General features: G+C 35.9%; 3 protein-coding genes across 10 annotated transcripts in view; 1 reads left to right on the top strand and 2 right to left on the bottom strand.

Annotated features, from left to right (window-relative positions):
* Positions 1-13,858, top strand: part of farp1 (FERM, RhoGEF (ARHGEF) and pleckstrin domain protein 1 (chondrocyte-derived)) — an 81,597-nt gene extending 67,739 nt beyond the window's left edge. For all 7 annotated transcript variants that reach the window (XM_084403237.1, XM_084403239.1, XM_084403240.1 and 4 more), the window contains exons 19-27: positions 407-537; positions 834-902; positions 2,198-2,287; positions 4,585-4,667; positions 5,896-6,008; positions 7,286-7,449; positions 11,699-11,806; positions 11,883-12,034; positions 13,050-13,858. In XM_084403237.1, the coding sequence (XP_084259363.1) occupies positions 407-537; positions 834-902; positions 2,198-2,287; positions 4,585-4,667; positions 5,896-6,008; positions 7,286-7,449; positions 11,699-11,806; positions 11,883-12,034; positions 13,050-13,131 (992 nt within the window). In that variant the 3' untranslated portion in view covers positions 13,132-13,858. The remainder of the gene's footprint in view (positions 1-406; positions 538-833; positions 903-2,197; positions 2,288-4,584; positions 4,668-5,895; positions 6,009-7,285; positions 7,450-11,698; positions 11,807-11,882; positions 12,035-13,049) is intronic.
* Positions 13,859-14,705: 847 nt separating this feature from the next.
* LOC311286837 (gamma-glutamylaminecyclotransferase C-like) lies at positions 14,706-19,129 on the bottom strand. The gene is made up of 2 exons (XM_084403246.1): positions 19,013-19,129; positions 14,706-16,055 (listed from the first exon to the last, which is right to left on the bottom strand). The coding sequence occupies exons 1-2, from the start codon at positions 19,034-19,036 to the stop codon at positions 15,543-15,545; spliced, it is 537 nt and encodes a 178-aa protein (XP_084259372.1). The 5' UTR covers positions 19,037-19,129; the 3' UTR covers positions 14,706-15,542.
* Positions 19,130-20,388: 1,259 nt separating this feature from the next.
* LOC311286836 (gamma-glutamylaminecyclotransferase C-like) lies at positions 20,389-26,938 on the bottom strand. 2 transcript variants are annotated; one of them, XM_084403245.1, is made up of 2 exons: positions 26,834-26,938; positions 20,389-22,252 (listed from the first exon to the last, which is right to left on the bottom strand). In XM_084403245.1, exon 2 carries the CDS (start codon positions 22,220-22,222, stop codon positions 21,752-21,754), a length of 471 nt encoding a protein of 156 aa, XP_084259371.1. In that variant the 5' UTR covers positions 22,223-22,252; positions 26,834-26,938; the 3' UTR covers positions 20,389-21,751. The 2 variants fall into 2 exon arrangements, with proteins under 2 accessions (XP_084259371.1, XP_084259370.1); XM_084403244.1 differs by lacking the exon at positions 26,834-26,938 and adding an exon at positions 22,927-23,130 and having other exon boundaries at positions 20,395-22,252.
* Positions 26,939-27,796: the final 858 nt, after the last annotated feature.

Here is a 27,796-nt window from a genome sequence, read left to right on the forward strand (position 1 = left end):
ATTTCAAATTCCTAAATTTGATCAATACATTTTATTAGAATAAAAGACCCACTAAAAAAAAATTACAACTGCACTAAATAATAGTATGAGATTGCTTTAAATATTTTTGAATATACAAATGAGAAATGTTGGAAAGAATGTTACTTTTAAGCATAACACTAAACCGCCAGTAGGTGGCGGCAGGGGACCGTCTTAATGAGCGAGTCATTGAATCATTCATTCAAACGATTCGATCAAACGACTCATTCATTCAAGAATGAGGCATTTGTTTATGAATGGGTCATTGAATCTTTGACTCAAAGATTCACTTGTCCCGGACAAGCGGACAAGCGGACAGTCGTTAACGTCGAGCCCTGCCGTCAGGTGTCCGAGACTTCCTTCTAATCGTGAGTTTTGTCTGTTCCAGCTGCGCTTGCTGATATCTCTGAGATGGTTGTGCAGCTTCACGGCACCCTCATTAAGATGGAGAACTTCCAGAAACTTCTGGAGCTCAAGAAGGACCTCGTTGGCGTCGACAGTCTCGCCGTTCCTGGACGGGTCAGTTCATGAAATCAAGATTCAAGTTTTATTTATAGAGCACGTTTAAAAACAGCAAGTACAGCTGACCAAAGTGCTGAACAACACAGAAAATGAAGAAACAGGGCAAAACACACATTTATGACAGAAGCTCACAGTGAATTGTAAGCCAAGGAAAAGAAATAGGTTTTAGGAGATTATTTAGGACTGTTCTGATCTGATATACGCCGGTGTGAAATCATTGAGCATGTTGCTGAATGTGAACGTGTTTTAGTCTCTCTCTCGTTGACCTGTGACCTGTGTGTCTGTTCTGGCAGGAGTTTATCAGGCTCGGTTGTCTCAGCAAACTCTCTGGAAAAGGTCTTCAGCAGAGGATGTTCTTCCTGGTAAGAGTCGCTCACTCTCATACACTAGACGTCTATTAGTTAGTTAGTTATTATAACCTATTCAGACTTTGTGGCATCTCTTAATAAAAGTACTGTGCTGGTATTTTATTCTGAATATATATATTGACTATATACATACAGTGAATAGTACAAAGGTACTTGAATGTTGCTGATTTTTTTTGTTGTTGATATTTTAATTTTAATTTATAAAAATTATTTTATTTGATAATTTATTTATTTTTTAACTGTTATTTATTTATTTATTTATTTATTTATTAATGTTTAATTTTTTTAAATGTTGTTTGTTTTATTTAATAATTTATTGTTTTTTTATTCTATAATTTGTGTAATTTTGTTTTTGTTTTTATTATTTGTTTTATTTTTGTTAGGGCCATCGGCCCTAAATTATGGAATAGTCTCCCGGTCCATATCAGAATTGCCCCAACTCTATCGGCCTTTAAGTCTACCCTTAAGACTTATTTCTTTTCTTTGGCGTTTAATACATTTTGACTCATTGTTTCATGATTTTACTTTCGTGTGTTATACCCATTTTATAATTGGTGTTTATAAATTGTAAAATGTTTATTTTTATATTTTATTATTACTAGTCTTTTTACTATTTTCTTTTTTCTCTCTCTGTGTGTACAGCACTTTGGTCAACTTCGGTTGTTTTTAAATTGTGCTTTATAAATAAACATTGTATTGTATTGTATTGTATTTTTAATTATTTGTTTTGGGGTTCTTTTATATTTTTAATTTAATTTAATTTTGTTTTATATATTTTTATTTTATTAATATTAATAATAATAATTACACTATTATTAATATTATTATTAAATAATATTAAATAAGAATAACAAAAACAACAAGAATATTATTATTTATATTATAACAAGAATATTATTATTTATTTGTATATTATATATTTAATGATAAAAGTAACACTAATAATAATACAAATATTGTTGTTGTTGTTTTAATTATTATTTAATTACATATTGTCATATATTTAATATTAATAATTTGTTGTTACAATAGTATGTTTTATACTTATAATATTATTTATTATATTAAATGATTATGCTATATTTATTTTTATTTTATAAGTGTTGATTTTATTTATCCATGATATTACCATGTCTTTTGGACATCTACTATAGTAATACCATGGTATTCTTCAATATTTAATGATATTCAAGTGCCTTAGCTGAAGTGAATCATCTTTCTTGATGGTTTTTATGAGATAAAGTAACTAATCCTAATGTTTTCCTTTCACATCTTGAAATTGTTTGCAGTTCAATGATGTTCTGATGTACACGAGTCGCGGGATGACGGCATCTAATCAGTTCAAAGTTCACGGCCAGCTTCCTCTGTATGGCATGACGGTGGGTATTTTTTGATTAATTTTGGTCCATATAGTGTGACTTTAACGTTCAGTACTCATCTGAGTGAACAGCACAATATTCCCTCTGTTGTTGTGGACGTGTTCCCGCTGCCTCCGTCTCTACATTCACACAAACAGGAGATCTATTGTTCTGCAGCTCCAGCGCGTCTCAGTTAATTGCGTATTGTATGTAAATGTAATTGACCGTTCACAAAGACACGCCCCCTTTAGTTACTGTTGCTATGTCCGACAAGCCACGCCCCTCTCACGCCACACCATATTCTCACGCAGTGAAACACACATCGTGGAGCAGAGGACACTGACAACTCACTGACAGACAGGACAGACCAGATCACTTTTTAATATGAAACTATTTTCAAATTTGGTCATTTTTTAAAAGAAATTTTTAAACAATAAATACCGTTTTGTGGCTCTTTAATGTGTCTGACAGATTGCCTCAGTTAAAGCTGCTTGTGAACTGATCACTGTTATTTTATAGCATCAAATAAACATGAATGAACATCAGAAGGAGTGTTGTTTTAACCGCAGAAAGACGTCAGTACACACCGCATTTCAAGTTCAAATCCACCGACGTTAATCTACTAACTCTCCTCACTGCTTTGTCGGACAAAAATGGCGGATTCGGCGGATTATGATTGGTCAGAGCGCCTGTCAATCAAACTCCCTGCAAAGGGTCAATTATCCAGAAACACGCAGCATTCAGATGTCTTGAGTTTTAATTGAAGAATAACGAGCACTTGTCTTCCAGACCTCGGTACTGGAGAATCAGGGCCCAGAATAACCTCAATGACAAGATCCCTTCATGTTCTTCTGACTTAAAGGGTTAGTTCACCCAAAAATGAAAACTCTGTCAGTAATTACTCATCCTCATGTTGTTCCAACCCCGTAAGACTTTCGTTCATCTTCAGAACACAAATTAAGATATTTGTGATGAAATCTGAGAGCTGTCTCACTCCTCCATAGGCTTCTCTGTAATCGATATCTGCCATCCCAGAAAAGTTAGTAAAGAGATCGTTAAAATAGTCCAAGTGACTACAGTGGCTCAACCTTAAGTTTATCAAGCGACGAGAATACTTTTTGTGCGCAAAAAACAACAAAAATAATTACTTTATTCAACTATTCATTTTCTTCTGTGTGGGCCTTAGTTGTACGTCAGAACGGACTGGCTCACTATTGGCCAGCATCACACACATCACACACATGACCAACGTCAGCCAATAGTGAGCCTCCGTTCTGACGTACAACCCAGAAGCGCTGCGATGTTACACTACGTGAACTCACTCAGAGAAACACAGAAGAAAATCAATAGTTGAATAAAGTCGTTATTTTTGGGGGTTTTTGTGCACAAAAAGTATTCTCGTCACTTGATAAACTTAGGCCGTGTGTCCACCAAAGCGTTTTAAGCCAGCTGAAAACGCTAGGTGCTCTACTAAACGCCTAGCTGTGAGCGCTTGAGAGCGTTTTGGCAGCGTTGAGGTTTTTTTTTTTCAGTGGAGACACTTTAGTCGTTATGATACGGAATATCCACGAAAGTGTTACTAGTATCTCATTTCACACATATTTTGTTTCTGTGTTGATTCTATATTAAAATGTCGATACAATGTAACGTATTTTCTCTGGCCCTTGTTTTAAATGATTTTGTTCAGTTATTGTGCTTGTTGTTATCATCTGTTGACATTGTACAAGGAGAATGTGGCAGTTGGTCGGTGTGGTTTTAGTCCCGCCCCTCCACCACTGTGATTGGTCGGTTGGGTAAAAAGTGACAGTGATGAGCGCAGCATTTTACCCAAAGCTGAACATTCTTCAACTCTCGGCGACCAGTAAAAAACGCAGAACGCTCAGCGCTTCAGCGTGAAAAAGACGCTCAGCGCCTCATTACGCTCATGGCGTTTTAAAAACGTGGCGCTCCCATTGAAAACAATTGAAAAAACACGCCAGCCGCGAGTAAAAACGCTTTGGTGGACACATGGCCTTAAGGTTGAGCCACTGTAGTCACTTGGACTATTTTAACGATCTCTTTACTAACTTTTTTGGGATGGCAGATATCGATTACAGAGAAGCCTATGGAGGAGTGAGACAGCTCTCAGATTTCATCAGAAATATCTTAATTTGTGTTCTGAAGATGAACTAAAGTCTTATGGGTTTGGAACAACATGAGGGAGAGTAATTACTGGCAGAGTTTTCATTTTTGGGTGAACTATCCCTTTAAGAGTCGTCCACAAGGTCAGCATGTTACTAACCGCTGTGTTCCTGTTTCTTCTTGATGTGTTTGTGTAGATCCGTGAAAGTGAGGACGAGTGGGGCGTCCCGCATTCATTCACTCTGTTCGGACAGCGGCAGTCTGTGGTCGTGGCCGCCAGGTAATGATCGAGATTGAGTTTAACTGGTTCATTATTACACAGTGGACTTTATGCATGTCAGTATCCATGTCCAAAAATGTCAAATTCATGTTCAATGTGCAAATGAAAGAAATGAATAAATCCGGACGGAGCAGTTGACGTGTGTTGAGCTCGAGAAATTCCTGGGAACATCATCATTATGAGAGTTACTGATCAAATGCAGATCCAAATAAATCAAGTTTGATATCAGTATATTATAAAGAGTTATACAGTGTTGTTCTGTGATCTAGTGCTGTCGTGTCGCAACATCACATAAAAGCTGTTTCAGATACATTTACTGAAATGAGTTTGAAGCTGATTAATACAGCTGAAAAATACTGCAGGATATTTGGTGAAAGTTAAAGTAGTTTATATATTGTTTAATTAAACAAATCCAGGATTGGATTCTCAGTGGACAGACTTCAATTCAAGCTATAAACTAGTGTCAAGAAAAAAAAACGTAATATAATAAATAATATTATAATTACAATAAATAAAATAATAATAACAACAAGGATTATTATTATTAAATATATAATTTAATAATAATAACAAGAATATTATTGTTTTTTATTTATTATTTATTTATATTATTATTATTATTATTATTATTATTATATTTAATAATAATAATAATAATATTAATTGGTTGTTTTTATTATTTTATTATAATTACACAAATAATAACAATACAATTATTGGTTATACAATTATTTATTATAGTTATGATATTATTTATTATATCAAATTATTGTACTATATTTATTGTTATATTTATTTAATAATTATTAAATTATGTATTTTATAACAATAATAAGAAAACATTATTATTATTATTATTATTATGAATAATAATAAACACATTTAACAATTATTATTTCTAGTGATAATATGCAATGTAGTTCAAATATTATTTTTATTAAATTGCTGTTTTTAACATTTTATTAAAAGCCTCATCAGTTTGTATTACAGTCTGTCAGTGATCCGCTAGTGTCTTCACTCTGTGTGTGTCAGTGTGTTTCAGTGTGTTTCAGTGTGTGTCAGTGTGTTTCAGTGTGTGTCAGTGTGTGTCAGTGATCCGCTGTGTGTGTCAGTGATCCGCCAGTGTCTTCACTCTGTGTGTCAGTGTGTGTCAGTGATCCGCTAGTGTGTGTCAGTGATCCGCCAGTGTCTTCACTCTGTGATTGACAGATCTGCTTTTCTTCCTCAGCTCAGAGTCTGAGATGGACAAGTGGGTGGAGGACATCAAGATGGCCATCGAACTGTCGGACAAATGCAACGGAGCCTCGGCCGAGATCCTGTCCAGTGGTTTCACTGACGGCAGTAAGTCACACACACTTTTCTGCATGTCATCCACTGCTAGTCCTGAGTTTACTGATCTGACGCCGGCCTCTTAGATTCTAATGCTTGCAAAAGAGTTCATGACATGTTTCAGATGAATAGTGTGTTTGACCGACTCTTGCTGTGACGTGTTTCTGTCTAGTGGAACGATGCATATGTTCATGAGTGTGTTAAACACAGTTTGTGCTCACTGTACACTGAATTAACACAGCAGTTTTTGCACGGGATCATGTTTCACAGGTTTCCAATCCTTCACGCCAATCTGATACACACACACACACACACACACACATGCTCTTTTTTCTTCTGCTTTATTCAACTAAATCTCTTCTGCTTTTCTTTGTTGGCATTGTCCCTGTCATCTGGACGTTGAGATTGATGTCATTGTGAAGTGTGTGTTTGCTCACGGTTCTCTCCTATGAGAGTTTTTGTTCACTGTCATTGTGAAAACCTCATGAAAACCTTTCTGACTTCAAAGGACAGTGTCGAGTGTTGTAATTGTCTGTAAAATTCATTTATTCATTCATTCTTTAGTTATAATAATAATTATATTAATAATAATAATAATTATTATTATTATAATTTTTTTATTTTTTTATTATAAATAAAAACTGTAAATAAGCTTACAAAAATGTATAATGGTAATTTGCATGGACTACTTTGATAGTACCACGGTACTTCCAAAAGAAACATGGCAAAAAAAATGCATGGTTTTAATTAATTAATTAATTAAATTATTTAAATTTGTTATATATTTATTTAATGTAGTTTATTTATTATCTATGTATATATCATATATCATTGTTTATGTATTAGGTATAATAATAATAATAATAATAATAATAATAATTATTATTATTATTATTATTTTAAATAAAAACCTATAAATAAGCTTACAAAAAATGTATAATGGTATCATAAAAGTAAAACAAAATCTGTAAGGACTACTTTGCTAGTACTATGGTACTTCCAAAAGAAACACGGTACATACAAAGTAACAAAAAAATGCATGGTTTTATTCATTTATTTATTATTTATATTGTTTATACATTTCTGAAATTTTGTTTATTTATTATTTATTTAATTGTTAATCATTTATTTTATGTAGTTATTTATGAGATATAATAATGTTTTTATTTATTTATAATTATTTGATGTATTATTGCACACCATACATTTTGTACATATGGTACAAAAAAACACCTTTTATTGTTTTTTGCAATGGCTGTTCAAATGGCTGTTCTTCCCACATTTCCCAGAATCCCCTGAGGAATCTAGCGGTGACCAGGAATCAGAAGATGACTTGAGCGCGTCTCGGACGTCTCTCGAGCGGCAGACGCCTCACCGCGGTAATACCACGGTTCATGTGTGCTGGCACCGCAGCACCAGCGTGTCCATGGTGGATTTTAGCGTAGCGTTAGAGGTACCGGAGCGAAGCCGTCGTGATCCTGAGCTTCCAGTCTCTGTGTCCTGTGCTTTTCCTCCGTTGTGTCTCTGTGTTTGTGTTTAACCTCTCTCTCTCTCTCTCTCTCTCTCTCTCTCTCTCTCTCTCTCTCTCTCTCTCTCTCTCTCTCTCTCTCTCTCTCTCTCTCTCTCTCTCTCTCTCTCTCTCTCTCTCTCTCTCTCTCTCTCTCTCTCTCTCTCTCTCTCTCTCTCTCTCTCTCTCTCTCTCTCTCTCTCTCTCTCTCTCTCTCTCTCTCTCTCTCTCTCTCTCTCTCTCTCTCTCTCTCTCTGTTTTCAGGGCGATTCTTGTAATTGGTCCCTCATGGAGTTTGTGCACCGTTTCCATTTCCATAAGTTCATATCTGGAATTAATTGTCATAATTGAAGCAGAGAGTTTTATTGGTAGTTGAAAGTATTATCAGATTCACTAAATTTGAATGTAAAAATAAGCAAGTGTGCACAAACACATGAGGGTCAAGATATAACGACTTTTCATTCACTGCAGGAAATCCTGTTCCTAACGAGTAATCCTGTCTAATTATCCAGTTAAATGATCAATGCAAGATCAGTTTGCTTGAGAAGCAGCACTGCATAAGATATTAAGACTTAAGTTTTTGTTTCCTTACATATATATATATATATATATATATATATATATATATATATAATTTGTATTTTCAGGCTTTTACAAGTACTTCAAACTTCTCAGGCTAGGTTTGTGTACAAACTTTGATGTTGACTTGAGGAAGCCTATATATATATATATAATAAATTGCCAGCGCAGTAAAACATATATACATATATATTCATAATCAGTAAAAGCTGATCTCATGGAGTGCTGCCTCTCAAGTCAGTGGATCTTGTTTTAATGGTTTCCACTGGAAAGATTCCTTCTAAACTCTTGTTTCAGTGTTTTAGTGTGACGTGTTCTTCATCAGACGAGTGCTGGTCTTCTCTCTCTCTCTCCGTGTCCCAGTGTGTGTGTGTGTGTGTGTCATGTCTCTGACTGTGTGTGTTTCTCTTCTCCTCTTCTGTCTCTGTCCTCCGCTGTGTTAGACGGCTCTAGTCCAGTCAGTCTCTCAGAGGCTCCCGCTGTGGCCCCGCTCAGAGCCCAGGGGCCCGCGTCTCTCGCTCTGGTGTGTTGGTATCGTGTCCAAAGCCTCTCCTTTAGCGAATCCTGCAGGAGTAGAGAGGTAAAACATGGACCGCTTCACTCGCGCATTCAGAAGAGTTAAAGATAAACCGCCTGTTTAATGGCATTCTCAACCGAAGTCGCGTTTAAGTCTCTTAACGAAGGACAAGAGCTCGGGCCGTCCTCAAACCAGTGTTGTTGTTGTTAACTATTAAAAATCATTTTCGGTAATCGAAATAAATCTGAAATGAAATAAAATACAAATATTCAATCAAAAACTGAAACTTAAATGAAAATTAGAATGTACTTAAATTACTAAAACTTAAATAAGTTATATAAGAAAATCATGTTTTTTTTAAAAATAATTATATAAATTATAAGCAAATTAAAATATTTTTAAAACATGGCAAATGCATTTTACAACATTCATAATATAATACATTTTGTATAGTAGTATCTTTAAAACATTCTACAAAAACGTATTTTACTACAGTACCTATTTTACTGTGTAATGATTTTTATACATATAAATTATATATTGTGTGTGTATGTATATGTATATGTATATATATATATATATATATATATATATATATATATATATATATATATATATATATATATAGGTATATATATATAGGTATATATAAAATATCAATTAATTGTTTTATTTGTTTCTGTAAAAATGTAAGTGAGAGAATAGATAGACTGCACTAATATTTTCCCAGAAAAAAATTAATAATTATACATTGGCAACTAACTGAAATAAAATAAGTTGAAGTACATAAGTTACTAAAACTAAACCAAAAATAAATGAAAACTTAAAAAAAAAAAAATTGTGAAAACTGAAAATATTTTTAAAGTAATAATACTATAATAGGATTTTAAAATACTTAAATGAGTCAGTTTTGTCTAATAGTGGATTTGAGATTCCAGCAGTGTCACACAATCAATGATTTCTGTGTTTCACGTTAATATGGTCACCGCCGCTGAACAGCCTGAGCTGGACTTTCTACTTCGCACACATACAGTATAATAACTGATATGAATATAGTTAATGACTAACTCTTAGTCGTCCCTCTGAACACTGACTGTACTTGGGGTTGTGATGGTGTTTGTTCGCTTCACTTCAGTGTGTTTCTCTCGTGTGTAATGTGTTTGATTCTTCTTCAGGTCTTTCACTAACAGCACAACAGTTTCAGACGGACATTCATACAGGACTCGATCTTGCAATGATGATAATCAAAAGAATCTAGAATGGTAAACTAAAATGAACTTGACATGGCATCTTAAAAATGCAGCGTTCGTGTCAAGATATGCTGATTCAACTACAAGACATACAAAGCTGTCAGTCTGACACGTGTGTGCATAGTCCAAAAATGACAAATAAAACTGAACTGAATCCTGTATGAATGGACACTTTCTCTATTCAGATGTTGAATATTCAAGATTCAGCTCTATTTAGAGGAAGAAGTGTCCTTGACATTAACATGGTGACACTTTGTGCTGTCGGTCTCATGCCTTGAGTCCAAAATATTATAGTCAAGTCAAGTGAGTAGAAATTGCCTTTGGTAACCTGCAATTTTTGAAATTGTGAATATATTGCGATTTAAACCATGCATAATGTTAAAATCAGGAATTTTTTCATTATGCATGATTGAAATCACGATATAAGATATTTAAATCATGCATTGCGTCAAAATTCCTAATTATAACATTATGCGTGATTTAAAGGGACAGTTCACCCTAATATTTTTATTTTATTTTTTTACACCTCATGTCGTCCAAACCTGTACGAGTTTCTTTCTTCTGCTGAACACAAAAGAAGATATTTTGAAGAATGACATTTGTTTGACAGATCATATTAACTATCCTATTATTAAGCCTATTACATCACAATTGTATCTCTCGTACTGTATATTGTGATTTAAATTATGCATTGCGTTATAAGAGATTCAAGTAAATCAAATATATTTGATTACTAAACTAAATGTTATAATAATGTACTTTGAAAAACTTGATATATTATTAAATAAATACATTTAATAATATCCTCCTGAGACCGCAAAAAAATATATTTTTTGAATTTAGTTTTTTTTTTTCATGTCATCACATTGTTTAGAGCATAAGAAACAAATGGTAAAAAAAAAAAAACACAGTTTTTGAAAAATGATATTTTATTCATATGTTTTGCTATATTCTCTGTAGTGGACACCAGGACTCAGTTGTTAAAAAATTAAAATGACATGAAATTATATGTATAGGCAAAAACAATGTTTTTTTTTTTTTTTTTTTTTTTATCACCAATAAATGTCGGGGTTTGAGGATTTATTTTAACTAACATTTGTATAAAGATGATTCTCAACTATGTTATGAAAGATATAATGGAATGAATTGATGCACCATTTTACTTTATGCAATATGTGGGTAAAATGGCCATAAATTAATATTCCCATTTAATGTAATGTATCTATACACTGTATCTAATGTGCACATTAATGTGTTCTTGGAGCAACATTTATTGAAAAAAGAAGTATAATAATTGGAGTAATAATTAGCAACATTGTAATAATAATATCTAATATTTCATAGGAATATTGATGTATAACTTATTTCCATATTCACTTGTTCCATATTCAATTGTGACATGTGGCATATATGATGTCAGAGAAATTCACTAAAATATAATGAATAAAAGTCTATTCCTGGGTCCCAGGAGGATATAAGTCCTATTAATAAGTTATCTAATCCGATGAGACCTGAACTAGGCTTTTCTGCAGAGCTGCTTCAATAGATGAACTGAACTAATTTCATATTTGATGATCTTTACACAGTTTATTGAACGAAACTGAATCAACACTGAACGGACTTCATCAGATCATCTTTCTTTAGAGCCGCTTTACAGCAGAATTGAACCCGGTTTACATCACTGAATTATTATTTTCCTGTTATCCCTGTAAAGCTGCTTTGAAACAATCTGTATTGCATAAAGCGCTATAGAAATAAAGGAGACTTGACTTGTAGATTTTGGACCCTGGTTGACTGTGAAGCGTCTTCTCTCTGTTTTCTCATTGGCTCATTGCTCTTTATTGTTCAGAATCAGTTGTCTGGGAATCTTCTGAGGAAGTTCAAGAACAGCAACGGTTGGCAGAAATTATGGGTGGTCTTCACCAACTTCAGCCTGTTCTTCTACAAAACACACCAGGTGAGACGTGCGCACATTTTCACATGACTTCCAATGGAGTATTTGTGCCGTGTTTGATGTGTGAGTGCGTTTGCAGGATGAGTTTCCTCTGGCCAGTCTTCCTCTGCTGGGATACTCCATCACCATTCCCTCCGAGTCCGAGAACATCCATAAAGACTACGTCTTCAAGCTGCATTTCAAATCACACGTCTACTATTTCAGATCCGAGAGCGAGTACACGTTTGAGAGGTGCGTACGGGATCTCGGTATAAAGTATTCTTATTCCAGGAACACACTATTGCAAAGACATATTACAAAATGATATTATTTGGGGGATGCATTGGCCGCCGTATCGGTATCAGCTGATATATGTTCATTTTTAATGTTATTAGTAAGAAAATTTGGCCAATATCTTTAAGCCGATAAATAATGGATTATTTCCTTCAGTTCAACATGAGGGTTTTGAATTGCTTGAAATATGATTGGAATCACTTCAAAAAGGAAAATGCAGTTCAGTGCAACATGTGCAGCGCAAATCTGTCATAAAATTATGAGAACACTACTGAAATAATACATTGTGCATCCACAACAGGAGCGATGTTGAAGTGCTTGGCTTTTTCTATTGTAATATATTTTAAAATGCAATTTATTTTTGAGATGCAAAGCTGAATTATCAGCCAATATATCAGCTTTCATATATAAGGAATTATTATTGGTTATTGTTTTCAGATCTGTGCATCCCTAATATTATTTACAGAATAGAACTACAAAAAAATGAAATAGTTAAAATATCTCAAATTAAAAGCAAACAATGCATTTATTTTATATTATGTTTGTGTAACAAAATTTTTATACTTTTTTTTGGTAGCCTGTTTCCATAATAAAATACTCTATTACAGAAACATGCTACAAAAAATATATTATTTACAGAAAAGTAAATAAAAAAATAAAATGTATAAAACCAAATAGATGAGTAAAACAATACAAAATATGTCAAATAAAAACAAAAAGTGCAAGAATCATAAATAATATAATGAAAAAAAATAATAAACTATCTATCTATCTATCTATCTATCTATCTATCTATCTATCTATCTATCTATCTATCTATATATATATATATATTATATATATCATACAGACAGATAGATGGTCCATCTGAACACTGGGAATTGAATGTCAAGTCAACTTCATTGTATTTTTTATACATTATTGTGCATTATTACTGCAGTCCTAAATCATGTTCCTGTCATGTGATCTATAGGTGGATGGAGGTGATCCGCAGTGCAACGTGCTCGTCCAATCACATCCGCTCCTTCAGCCGCAAAGATCCACATCCCTACTGACCAAAGACACACACACACAATTCTCAGTCAGGTTCTCCCAACACACACTAACACATTTCTTATGAGCGGGTTTGAGTGGGAATTGTTTCGTGTGCTATATCGTCGTTTCACTTTATAGAAGATTCAGCCTTTGAAAGGGTTCAGATGTGAAGTTTTGTGAGTCGTGAGAATATCGAGGTCAGTGGAAAAGTCCAGGAAACACTACTATCATCAACATCACACGGTGGAGAGATCAGCAGGAAAAAGTCAAACACTTCCAGTTTTAAATGTGCAGAAAGACACGATATCCTCGTTAGGGAACGAGATGCAACTAATGAGTGTAAATTGTTCGTAAAATTCACAAGAATGCTTTCAGGAATGTTTTTTTTATTTTTATTATTGAATGCAATGGGTATATGTGATGATTTATTCTGAAGGATGTTTTTGCGAATGTTTTATTGATTTGTACGTGACCGTTTATGTGCGAGTGCTTTTATAAATGGTTTATCGGGTGCTATTGTGTACGTGAGACCGGGTTTATTGAATTGAATGCGATGGTTTACTCTGAGAACTGTTTTACGAACAATTTACACATGAAATTCTTCAGAGAAAAAAAAAAAAGAGAAATTTTCAATGACATTTTTAATCTTGGGACAGTTTTTAACTATAGTAACACCACAGCTTTTAATAATGATGTTTATTGACGCCTTCTGTCTACATTTCAGTGAAAAAGACACACACACACACACACACACACAAAAAAAAAGATGTTCAGGTCATTTTTCACCCCGAAATCCAAAGGAAAGAAATTAAGCTTTTTGTTTGCATGAAGAAAATAAAGCCTATTTTTAGGACCATTAAGTTTATTTTTTATTGCATTTTCCCTGAAATTGGCATTATTATTATTATATATTAGTATAACAGCTAGTTGGATAAATTTGTTGTTGAATTTATACTGATTTTTATTCAAATAAAACTCAACGATTTTCATTACTGTATTACATTAGAAATGTCATGAACAATCGTATTGCTCCTAAAAATATGCTTGATTTGATGCAAAATAAAATGTGACTTGAGTTTCTGGGTGAAGTGACCCGGTCTATGCACAAGCTGGATTTGTAATGTTCTCCTCATCTCTGCTGGCCTGAGACTGCGGCACACGCTGCCTTCCAAACTCTCTTTTGTAGGACGTTTTTATACAAGTTTTGATACTAACTGTGAACCACTCCACACTCGTTTATGAGGGAACGCCACACAATCCCTCATCGTTAGCCATTATTCCGTCATGGTGCAAGAAAAGAAAAGTCTTTCTCTGAAGGAAGCAGCTGCCTTTTGTCTAAATGCTTGAGTGCCAAAATTCTTCTTTAATCTTTTTTTAAGCATTTTAATTCTTTCTTAATGCATATAAATATATATATATATTAAAAAAACCCAGTATGGATTATGTTGGCAGATATGTATGTTTGACAGTGCGTGAATATGTTCAGAATAAACAAATCCATATATATATGGCATGTGCTGCATTTGTTGTTATTTACATTGATTTTCTAAAACAACAAAAATGAAAACATATTGACTTTATTCATTTTATTTTTAAAGTGCAATTTAGAAAACTCATCTACAGCATATGTACAGATACACCTGATATCTAGACATACAAGGAGTGTTTTTATATTATATGTAGTGCACTATGTATTTATTCAAGATTCCATAATTGTATATATATTTCTTAGATTGTTTCCATTTCTTTTTACAATTGAATCATCCTTTGAATATTTAAATTTGTCCTGTAAACATGGTAATAAAGTACCATATAAACCACAGTGCTGTTCAACTATCATATTTATATTCCACAGCATTAAATTAATAATGCCATGATCTGATACCACATTAACACCCAGGGTCCAAAATGAACACTTGCCAAGTGCCTAAAATTAAACGTACTTTCAGTGTTAAATAAACTTAATCATCAGATACTGCCAGTGATGGTTTTAAACGTAAAGCACACAGATTTAAATGACAATGTCTACAGAAATTATCACATTTTCTAATAACATTTTACATAGCGGATAATATACTGTAATAAGTTGATATAGATTTCAGGATTTTGTTTTCTCTCTTCAAATATGTATGCGGTAATTCCTCATTAATTTGCTAAAATATCTGGAAACAAGATTGCAACGTCACCATGTGAAACTCTGTTATGACTGTAAGATTCCCTGAGAATTGTGAATATATGAGGACCAAAACCACTCAAAAACTAATATATTTCATAATACATTTTAAACATTTAAAATATATATTTTTTGCTAAAACAGCTAAATAATCTCACTGTCATAACGGAAAAAATATACAATTCTCTACACGCTCTCTTTGTTGTAAAATGCTTGAATGGTAAATTAAATGCAGGTGTGGTAAAACCCTGGTAAATGTTACGCCAGCAGTTCCTCAGGACATCTGTCTTTACGACACACATAGTGCAGCCCGTGATCTCCCTTAGCATCATAACTCTCATATGTTGGTTTTTGGAGCCACTCGGGTTTATATTTGTCTGTGCTGTACACAAAGGCCTCGACGCTACTTCCAGACTCCAGTGTGTGTTCTCCTCCACCGGGCCCGTCCTGCACCTCCAGCCGGATGAGTGAGCGCTGGTACACCTGTGGACAACTTTCAAACTCGTCCAGGAACTTCAGCATCTGCTGGTCCACGCTGTAGATCTCTCCGTGAACGCGCTGACCCGTCCCGGGGACGTTCAGGAGGAAGGGGATGTTGTATTTGGTTGCGATCACGAGCGGGTATCGGTCCACGGTGCGAGCGTGAGCCACGAACTCGGCCTGACCGTTGGTATGATCCTTCATCCTGAAGTAGTTGGGCTGGTCTTCCTTTAGCGTCCCGTACACGAATACTTTAGCCATGTGCACCGCGGGAAAGACACTAACAATGATCTGTGGGTGAAAGAGACACTTCATTATGATTCAAAATCTGATAAAGCCATATATAAATGTATTATAAATGATTTTGGCTGGTTTTTCGGACTGGTTACTCAGTGTTCTGTGGACAAGACAAATAAATTGACCTTGAATGACATTTTATATTCCTAGAAATTAAAGGGGACCTATTATGCCACTTTTTACAAGATGTAATAAGGGTCTCAGGTGTCCCAGCATGTGTCTGTGAAGTTTCGGCTCAAATGACCCCACAGATCATTTATTATACCACGCTGTAAATTATGAAGGTAAAAGAGTAGCAAAACTAGCACGTAGATGCAGATGTGGACAAAGTACACAACTTCCTTACTGGGGTAAAAGTACAGATACTACTGGTCAAATATTACTCTGTTACAAGTAAAAGTTGTAAATACCTATTTTTACTTAAGTAAAAGTACAGAAGTACTTGTTTTTAAAAGTACTTAAGTATCAAAAGTAAAAAGTAAATGTCAATGCATTGTTTTATTATTGTTGTATGTAATACTTATGCCTCTGAATCTATGCCTGCCCTCATTTCATTATCACATGTATTTCTAGAACACAGTTCCAGTAGTGGGATTGAATGTGAGATTGAATAAGTCACTCAATAACGTCCACAATGGTTTCGGACACCCAAATGGCTGTTCCCTGAAATATTACCCCTATTTAAAGTGTTTTGGCTTTTAGTATGAATATGTCAGCCTTACTGTTATCTATGAGCTAGTGTGCTCCAAAACACTGACAAAATTCAGTGAGTTACTGTTCACCTCTGCGTAGATGTGCATTTGAGAACTTGTACAATAAATATTCGTACTTGTACGTGAACATTTACACCAGGGATAGGCAACTCCGGTCCTGGAGGGCCACTGTCCTGCAGAGTTTAGCTCCAAACCTAATTAAACACACCTGAACAAGGCAATCAGTGTTTTCAGGATTACTAGATAGATACAGGCAGGTGAGTTTTTAATCAGGGCTGAAGCTAAACTCTGCAGGACAGTGGCCCTCCAGGACCGGAGTTGCCTATCCCTGATTTACACTATACAGCTCCAATGTGAAGACCTGTAAAATAAAAATCTGAAGTTGAATGTTGAAATTTGCACTCGCAGACAATAGTCACAATTCTATTATAATTCTGTATTCTGAATTTTATTCTGTTTTGATATTATTCTGTATTCTGAATTTGAAGCTGCAGACAAGTAGTCACAAATGTGTAAATCACAGGAATACGATGACAGACACAAACTTGTAATATATATTTGCATTTAATCATACATTCACATTCGCAGTACAACCTCAATGAGGCACTTGCAACTCCTCAAATCTGTCACTGCAATTTCAGATTTCGCGCCTTGACTTTTGCTACTCTTTTCGCGATATTAGATGCAAAACTAACTTAAAGGGGTCATATAAGGGTACATGCACTTTTACAAGTTGATTGTACTGAAATGTGTGTTGGCAGTGCCTGTACACAACCATCATAAAATGATAAAAATCCATCCAGTGTTTTTTTTTTTTTTTATCTCCTTATATGTTTTCCCCCATCTCAAAATCAAGCCGTTCGATTTTGTGACGTCACATGGTCGGACGCCCCTCCCACAATTGTTGATTGACAGCAGTCAATCATAGTCTGCATTGTTGATACGCTGGAGCACTGTCTATGAGCAGAATGGCGTCTAAGCGAGTGTGGTGTTCTGTTCTTGGGTGTAATAAGGAACACAGCAGTCATTTTGATGTTCCTAAATCCGAACCGCTGAAGACGCAGTGACTGAGTTTGTTTTCGAAGGGAATATTCCCCACGATCAACGTCAATGCTTTCATGTTTGCGCGAATCATTTCACACACCAGACTGCTTTACAAACGAGGGTCAGTAACGTTATAAAGCTGGTTTTGCTAAGAAGCAGCTCCTGAAAAAAGGATCGGCACCAACTATTCGTGTTCCTGTTGCACCTCCAGAAGAAGAAGTGACTGTAACGTTTTATTAACCTTTATATTAATATTTATATTAATCAAAGGAGCCGTTTTATTGGATGGCGCCTAGCCAATGAAATGGGACTTCTATTGTATGCGAACTGTGATGATGTCACGATACCTGAAACACTAACATGGCTTAATGCATTAGGCTGATATTAAAAGAAAAAAATTATATCATCAAACTCAGTAAACAGACACCATACTAATAATGCATACTACAGAAAAGCAGACGAGCACAGAATGTTAATTGTACGTTAAGCATTTTCCTCCCATAGAAAACGCTTAATGAGGCTTAATGGACCAACAGTAATACTTTTTTTTTTTTTAAACACAAATCGTTATACATTATTAAAACACAGGCAGCAGGTTTATTTGCACTGAACACAAATTTGCTTTCTTTCGTCATATTCTGTGCGCATCTGCTTTTCTGTAGTTTGCATTATTAGCCATGAAATGTTACTTTTGATTAGATATGAAATATTTAATACATTAAAACCTGGATAAATGTGTTTGTTCAAGTGTCTGGTTAAATAAATTGATGTTTTCAATAAATATATTTCTTTCTTTTTTTTTCTATGTGAAAATGTCAAATGTTTCAATTTGTCCATTTTGGTACAATGTTGTCTTGAGGCAACAAACGTTTATTTTTTTCTCATTGATAAAGTGCATTATAAAATCATGCAAAAATGAAGATATATTTAGATAATTCTAACTCTTTTCCTTACAAATATAATATATTTGTATTCCAACAGACAGTCACTAAAACTTGAAAGGAAAGGGGGTTTTGTCCTGTAGTACGGAAGCCAAGTTGTCATAATCTCCATTTAAAACTGAACATGTTCAGACATTCCTGCAGTTTAGATGAAAACTGAATGACAAACAAAACAAAATATCTCTCGTTTAAACACTTCACCTTCGTCTCCATCCAATAAACATCTAAACGAGAAGAAAAATGTCTTTCTTACCGACAATAATCCAAATCCTTTCATTTACAGATCAAACTGTGATTTTGACTGAACGTTGGAGGAACAGGTTTATCCACTGAACTGCTGACAGCCTACAGTGTGTTCGCTACTTCCGTCTTCTAAATGGTTGTGTGTTAAGGGCGGTATTGGGTTTGTCCGGTAGGGGGCGGTGGCGCACTGTGTTTGTGTGGGCAGGAGCACTGTTAAAAGCAGAGAAGAACGAGCAGTGTGGTTGTGCTCTGACATAATAAATACTTATTATAATAAAATACTCTATTACAGAAACATTGTACAAAAAATATATTATTTACAGAAAAGTGCTACAAAAAATAAAATGGATAAAACAAAATAGATGAGTAAAACAATACAAAATATGTCAAATTAAACCCAATATGGATTATGTTGGCAGATACCGGTATTTATTTGACAGTGCGTGAATATGTTAAGAATAAACAAATCCATAGATATAATATATATGTAGTGCACTATATATTTATTCCATAATTTTATAAATATATTTCTAAGATTGTTCCAATTTCTTTTTACAATTGAATCATCCTTTGAATATTTAAATTTGCCCTGTAAACATGGTAATATCAAAGCCCGTCTACGGACACTGGGGGCGCTCGCCATGAGTGCAAAATGAATGGGAGTCAATGGGGCTAGACGGCTAAATTTGTCTCCCTCACCCGATTGCCGTTGAGAAATCTCAGATTTTATTGTAGGTTTTGCAAGTTCAACATGGGTTATAGGTCGAAAGTTGAATGAACGAGTACTTATTTCTTTTCGATTTCTTACAGGTTGAGTTGTTGTTGCCCATAACACGCTAGCATTCTGCTAATGACGTCAGCATTCTGACATTCAGCATTTTGAAAGACTTTTTAAAGCAAACAAGTGACTCTAAAAAATCTAACACCCAGCAATGTGTAATTTCTTTGCATCCCCTTTCGAAAACAACATTCAAATTACTAGACAAAAAATTATATCCTAAGAAAAGTGGATTTTGAGCGGTATAGCTCCATAGACCTCCATTCATTCTGCCCTCGTCATGTGAGCGCCCTCATATGGAACAATAGTGGAACTGCAACCGGAAGTTTATTGAGTGGCACTTCTCCCCTCATTAGACGTTCTCTGGTAATATTTTAGTGTTGTAGTACCATATAAACCACAGTGCTGTTCAACTATCATTTTTATATTCCACAACATTAAATTAATAATGCCATCTGATACCACATTAACACCCAGGGGCCAAAATGAACACTTGCCAAGTGCCAAAAATGTAAAATGTGTGTCAGGTGTTGTAGTTACAGGGGTCCCACACTTGAAAGGGGTTCCTCACTTCTGAATTGAACACTCACAAGAATGAGACTTAAGTTGCCTTTTCTCAATTTATTGCAGAATTTCAGTAGGTGAAAAACCTTTAAAACCACACACAACAAACCAGTGTAAATATTTACAACAAAAACCTTAAGTAAACAACAATGCACATGAATGAAACCACCAAAATAATCACACTGTACACAGTTTATACAGGTTTAATTTGGTAAGCATTAGCATATTTAATCAAAGGTAGGTAGAATGGCACGCTTACTAGGCGAGCACTCGGATAAGTAGTTAACTTAATACCAAATACACCCTCAAGCAAAGGCACATTTTTAGTAGGGTAACCACCAACCCATATCTGCACCACAATACTGTTTTACACCATAGCAAGTAAGTTTTAGCTTTTATCACCAGATTTGTATTTTCACTTGTACTAAATTAAATGTAAAGAAATTATCACATCGTCTAATAACATTTTACATAGCAGAGAATATACAGTACCGTCAGAAGTTGATATAGATTTCAGGATTTTTTTCAATAATTTGCTCAAATATCTGGAAACAAGATTGCAACGTCACCATGTGAAAAGTCTGTTATATGACTGTCAGATTCCCTGAGAAATGTGAGTACACGATGACCAAAACCACTCAAAAACGTATATTTCCTAATATTTTTTTTCATTAAAGCTACACTGTGTAGGATTTTCTCCCATCTAGCGGTGAAATTGTTTATGACTACCAACTGAATATTACTTTCTAGCCCCTCCCCTTCCGAGGGCGTTTTAACTCCTACGGTGGCCGTATTATTTCAAATCTGCCAGCAGTCGTAAGTAATCTCCCCCTCGCATTCGTCACGGTGCCACTGAGTGTAACAACGCGAAAGGCGAAGCTTGAATTTCCAGGTATGTCCCTCTTAGGCTAATGTATTTTCAAGATGGAGGCGCAACATGGCTGCCGCCGTTCGAGCGACTCGCTCGTATGTATTCTAAATGGCAGATTCTACGCTTACGAGAATACTTGATTAGTTGGTAGAAGTAATTACACATTGAGCACATATCATTTTGAAAGAACAAAGTGTTTTTTGCTAAGAATCCATTTTAAAAATTACACAGTGTAGCTTTAAAACAAAAACAGAACATTTGAAAAATCTCTTTTTGTGTGTGTGTGTGTGTGTGTTGCAAACAGCAGAAATAAACCTGTAGGAAACTCAGCTCTTCAAAATAAAAAAATAAATAAAATGGCCCATTCAGAGATTCAATACATTTGTCACTGGACATATAAATAATCTCACTGTCATGACGGGACAGAAAAATATATATTTTTAAAAACAATGCACAACACCGTTTTGTTGTAAAATGCTTGAATGGTAAATTAAATTCACGTGACACTGGCAGGTGTGGTAAAACCCTGGTAAATGTTACTCAGGGCGTCTGTCTTTACGACACACATAGTGCAGCCCGTGATCACCGTCAGTATCATAACTCTCATATGTTGGTTTTTGGAGCCACTCGGGTTCAAATTTTTCCTTAATGTACACAAAGGCCTCGACGCTACTTCCAGACTCCAGTGTGTGTTCTCCTCCACCGGGCCCGTCCTGCACCTCCAGCCGGATGAGTGAGCGCTGGTACATCCGTGGACACTCTTCAAACTCGTCCAGGAACTCCAGCATCTGCTGGTCCACGCTGTAGATCTCTCCGTGAACGCGCTGACCCGTCCCGGGGACGTCCAGGAGGAAGGGGATGTTGTCTTTGGTTGCGATGACGAGCGGGTATCGGTCCACGGTGCGAGCGTGAGCCACGAACTCGGCCTGACCGTTGGCATGATCCTTCATCCTGAAGTGGTTGGGCTGGCCTTTCTTTAGCATCCCGTACACGAATACTTTAGCCATGTGCACCGCGGGAAAGACACTAACAATGATCTGTGGGTGAAAGAGACACTTCATTATGATTCAAAATCCATATATAAATGTATTATAAATGATTTTGGTTAGTTTGGTTATCCAGTGATCTGTGGAGAAGACAAATGAACTGAACTTAAAAGACATTTTATATTCCTAGCAATTAAAGGGGACCTATTATGCTGCTTTTTACAAGATTTAATATAACTCATGTATCTCTATGTGTCTGTGAAGTTTCAGCTCAAATTACCCCACAGATCATTCATTATACCACGCTGTAAAGGCCCCCTTTTGAATGGAAGCAAACACATGCTGTTTTCATGTGTGTATATTTAAATGCAAATGAGCTTCTACTCCCCGCCCCCTCTCCAAAAGAGGGCGGAGCCTTTACAGCTCCTACATAGGATACTCTGCCAAAAACTAAAAAGTTTGGTTCTGATTATCATATCGTTGTGATCACACTGATGTGACATTGCAGTTCTTTATCATCATGAAACTTTATTATCTGCATGTGTTTTAAAGTCGAATCAGTCTAAACTTCTGATGTGTTGTTTTCTGAGCGCGCACAGAAAGCTGCCTGTCAGACGGCTGTCTGTGAATGTGAACAGCTGTGAAAGAAATCGCACAACAAAAGAAAAACATAAAATCCCTCACTGCTCTTGACTGAATAGCTTTAAAAAGAATACATTTCTTACTTGAACGCTGCTGTTAAATGCTCTGGCGAAGAGATAAACATGGCAGACTGTGCACTGCTCACTTGGGGGAGGAGCTAATCTAATAGGGCGGAGTCCGTCAGCAGTCATGGGCGGGGCCTGTGTAATCTGACGTCACACTGCATAGACCAGTGTTTCCCAACCACTGTGCCTGGAAAATTGTTTGAGATGAGCAAAATACGGTGGCCGAGAGGTGCAAAACAAATCACAATTACAAAAACAAAATAACAATTCAGAAAACAAAATAACAATTCAGAAAACACAACGACAATTTAGAAAACAAAATAACAATTCAGAAAACACAACGACATTTCAGAAAACACAACGACAATTCAGAAAACACAACGACAATTTAGAAAACAAAATAACAATTCAGAAAACACAACGACAATTCAGAAAACACAACGACATTTCAGAAAACACAACGACAATTCAGAAAAAAACGGAAAAGGTAGGTATATTTTGAGAATGACGTCTTATCGCTGAATGGACGAGATACCTGTCAATCAAGCCAGAACCGGAATCAAGCGATACTGTCTGGAAGTACCGGTAGAAACAAATCGTACCCATCAACGTCCCATGGAGTGATAAGTACGCCTAACAAATCTACGACGTGTCCTTGTCATAGACAGTAAAAGAAATGGACACAGCGACCCCATTGGATTCAACGGAGACAAAGTGAAGCCAATTAGAAACTCTTACTTCCTGGGGGTCCAGCGTACTGCGCAGACTCAAACTGAGCTCGACGACGTAGATGTGACGTGAGCAAACCGTCTGTCTTCTAGTAGCTGTACCAAGATCAATCTGAATCATTACCTTCCGAAACTCGCAGAGACGCAGAGCGTGAGTAGGAGCTGTCCATGAGCTTGGAGCAGGAGAAACTTTTTGTAGGTATTCTGATTAATTATTTTGTCATTTTGCCTCGACGTCCTCCCGATTGCCCGCGAGCTTCTCCTCCTGTCCATACGGTAATTTCCTACTGTGCGACAGAGAGTCGCGTGGCTGTGACGCAATCGTTAGCCTACTTTTACAAAAACTGCTTCTACAGGGCCATAACGTAAGCTACAAGGTAATGGAGCCTTTTATACATTTTCGTGTTTCTTTAGAAATAAATAATGGACAAATGGAGTCTTTAAACGCCTCAGATGTAAAGTTATTCGCTGTCAAAGTGACGCCAAAATGAATGGGAGTCAATGGGATGCTAACAGCAGGTGGGGTTCCGCTAGCCAATGGCGACGCCCGGGGGTACCTTCAAAATAATACAAATCCCTGCCCCCCTGGTCCTTGTTCTGTCCCTGGTGTGTTGAGTTCTTGCAGCAGAACTCATATGTCATCACGTTTAACACGCAACTTCTGCAGAAGTACTAACCACATTTTCCGGTAGCCGAACAACTGCCCTGGTCGACGCAGCTTTTAATGTCGTGGTATGTCGAAAAATGAAATAAAAGAGAGCATTGCAGTGATGGCTTCTTTGTTGGTGTATTTACTCAGAATGAAGCATAAGAGAATATGCAATAACAAAAGCTCAAAACATACATTCTCAACATGTATATCACCTTTTTTTTTTACAGTAATGACCGTTGTACACATAAGTGACTTTAAACATTCCATCACACTAGAAGGAAAAATATGATCAACAAGCTATTTAACACTTTCTCTGTGCAGTTCTCATGCTCTAGCTAGCCCCAAAATGACGTGTGGCAGCTGTAGTAACACTCTAATCTCATGCTTTTTACAAACAAAATAAGACTGAAACAACATCATGTACTCTCATACACTCAAATAACATCGACATAATGACCAGTTATAATGAATAGCGGGCTATCGCGCTAATCGCGAAACACTCATGCTAACCATGTGCTCAGGCACATAGATATCATATATAAAGGCTAGATGTCTCGTGCGCGCTGCTGGCCAATGTAGGTCGACGTCCGCACGTGGCGGCCATCTTGCGACAGTGCGCTCGCTCACTGTTTAATGGTGCAAATACTTTAAAATAACCATAACTTGCTCAATTTTCTACCGATTTTCAAACGGTTTGGTTTGTTATAAACGTCAGAGATGTAGTTATGAGACTACATTCATACACTACATACATATGAAAAATTATAACATACATGTTCAAGCATTCGGAATTATAGCCACGTTAATAACGTTTGTAAGAAACCAAACCGTTTGTAAATCCGTCAATATTTCAGCGAGATATGAGGATTTGTGTGCATGTTGATCATTCACCTTAATGCACAGAGCACTGACACAAGATGGCCGAACGGTGATGCCGGAAGTGACTGCGCCATAAGACATCTAGCGTTTATATATGATATCTATGCTCAGGCATACTAAACTCATGACACACTATTAATATAGTAAATATTATGTGGTATGTCGCCAGCATGTCCACAATCACGGCACATGAATGTCCTTCTTCAAAGTAAAGTTTAATGTGTTCTATTTTCGCATAGCAAAACAAAGTTGATCACAAATTTCTTGATTGACAGGTATCTCGTCCATTCAGCGATAAGTACGTCATTCTCAAAATATACAAACCTTTTCCGTTTTTTTCTGAAATGTCGTTGTGTTTTCTGAAATGTCGTTGTGTTTTCTGCAATTGTCGTTGTGTTTTCTGAATTGTTATTGTGTTTTCTGAATTGTTATTTTGTTTTCTAAATTGTCGTTGTGTTTTCTGAATTGTTATTTTGTTTTTGTAATTGTGATTTGTTTTGCACCTCTCGGCCACCGTAGCAAAATCTGCGCAGAACCGATCACCGCCTGGCTCTGATGTCATGCTGACGTATGTCAAAAAACTCTCGCGACCGCAAGGCGCACGTGTCGGATTCTGCAGTCGCGCGCAGTTGCTCTCCACCGACTGCACTGATCAAAAGCATGATGGGAAACAACTACTAATGCTCATTGGTTTAAACAACCGTGATGTATCGTTCTCTTTTAAACTGTTTGATTCTAAAACTCTGATCTCATGTTTTTATGTGTATAAATTATGTGTTAGTATTCCCAAACTCTCTGAGAGTGTGATCTATGGGTTATTTGATTGTTGTTATATTTATACAAATATATATAAAACATAGCTGTAATTAAAGTAAAAAAGATTGATAAATACTTTGGTAAGCCTATATAATTAAATGGGTGTCTTGTTCATTATAATTATTTTCAAATAAAAGCAACAGAACTTAAATTGCATCCAGTTTATTAGCAACACTGTGCGTGTATCCCGCGATATCCATCTTTGATCTCGCAGGTGTCAGATCCACTGCGAGAAGAGAGAACTGTCCGTCTTGCCTGCGCTTTTTCCACTCCTCCCCTCACTGCAGCCGCTCCTACTCTCGCATACATTACAGGCGAGGCTAAGCACATCTCAAACAAGCCTATTGTTAAACAAATTGGAGGTTAGCTCGACCCTCCCTCCTCCTCATCCCGTCCCCTCTCCTCCGTGCGTTCCTTCTCCTTTTCCCTCTTCTTTGCTGTTTGTTCATCGGAACGTCGTCTTGGTCGTGTGTCGGGCTGTCGGCCATATCAAAATTCAAGAGAATATAATTCCAACGTTAGTCGTTGTCTAGGACATCTCTCCTCTAGCTAACTTCTTCATGCTTCTCTCTCCTCCACTCCACACACACCCCTCTTCGTGCACGCGCACTATGAAGTCACTAAAACTTGAATTGAAAGGGACTTTTATCCTGCACGGAAACCAAGTTGTCATAATCTCCATTTAAACCTGAAGATGATCAGACATTACTGCAGTTTGGATGAAAACTGAACAACAATCCTTATGATATGATGATGCATTAATAAAAAATGCAGGCTATCTCATACAAAACACTTCACCACCTTCTGCATCCAATAAACATCTAAACGAGAAGAAAAATGTCTTTCTTACCGACAATAAACCGAATCCTTTCAATAATACAGATCAAACTGGACTTGATCAAACTTTGGACAAACAGGTTTATGAACTGAGCTGCTGATCGCCTACAGTGAAAATGAGGATATGACATGGCGAATTGGCGATGGGAGGGGTTTGGTTTAAAGATACTTTCCATTTGTATTTCAAACAGTAGAAATTACATAGACATAATACACATTATTACCTCCCTCTCTCTCTCTCTCCCTCGATCACAGAGACACCAGTGCTTCTGTGTCCTGACATCAGACACAACACTCATTTAACAAGCAATATAATCAACTACAACTGTTTACTTCACAGGGTATAAAACAGGGCCTGACATCAACTCTTAAATCAAGTTTTTCTTCAAATTATCAGTGAAAAGAGGGATAAACTCCAGAAATCACAGTGTTATGTTTGTTAACTCAAATTAAATATATTACAAAAACATTTAAGTTGATTTAAATAAAATAAACTTTAACCGAAACAAAATAAATAAAAAACACTTACAGTTAGAATGCAACATTTCTAATTTTCATTTAGTTTAATTTGAAATAAAAATGTACTGAAACTAAAGCTAAATAATAATAATGAAATAACTAAACGGACATATTTAACCCTCTGGTGCTGTCACGATCTGTGTGTTTAGTTTCGTTTTCATGGACTTTTAGTTTGCACTCATCAGTCACAGGTTTTCCGAGCAATGAACAATGACACTGTTTTCTTTTTTTGAGAGCCGCTTTACAGCAGAATTGAACCCGGTTTACATCACTGAATCATTATTTTCCTGTTATCCCTGTAAAGCTGCTTTGAAACAATCTGTATTGTATAAAGCGCTATAGAAATAAAGGAGACTTGACTTGTAGATTTTGGACCCTGGTTGAATGTGAAGCGTCTTCTCTCTGTTTTCTCATTGGCTCATTGCTCTTTATTCTTCAGAATCAGCAAAACAAAGGA

The sequence above is a fragment of the Rutilus rutilus genome, assembly GCF_951802725.1.
Source record: "Rutilus rutilus genome assembly, chromosome: 2".
Taxonomy (NCBI): Eukaryota; Metazoa; Chordata; class Actinopteri; order Cypriniformes; family Leuciscidae; genus Rutilus; species Rutilus rutilus.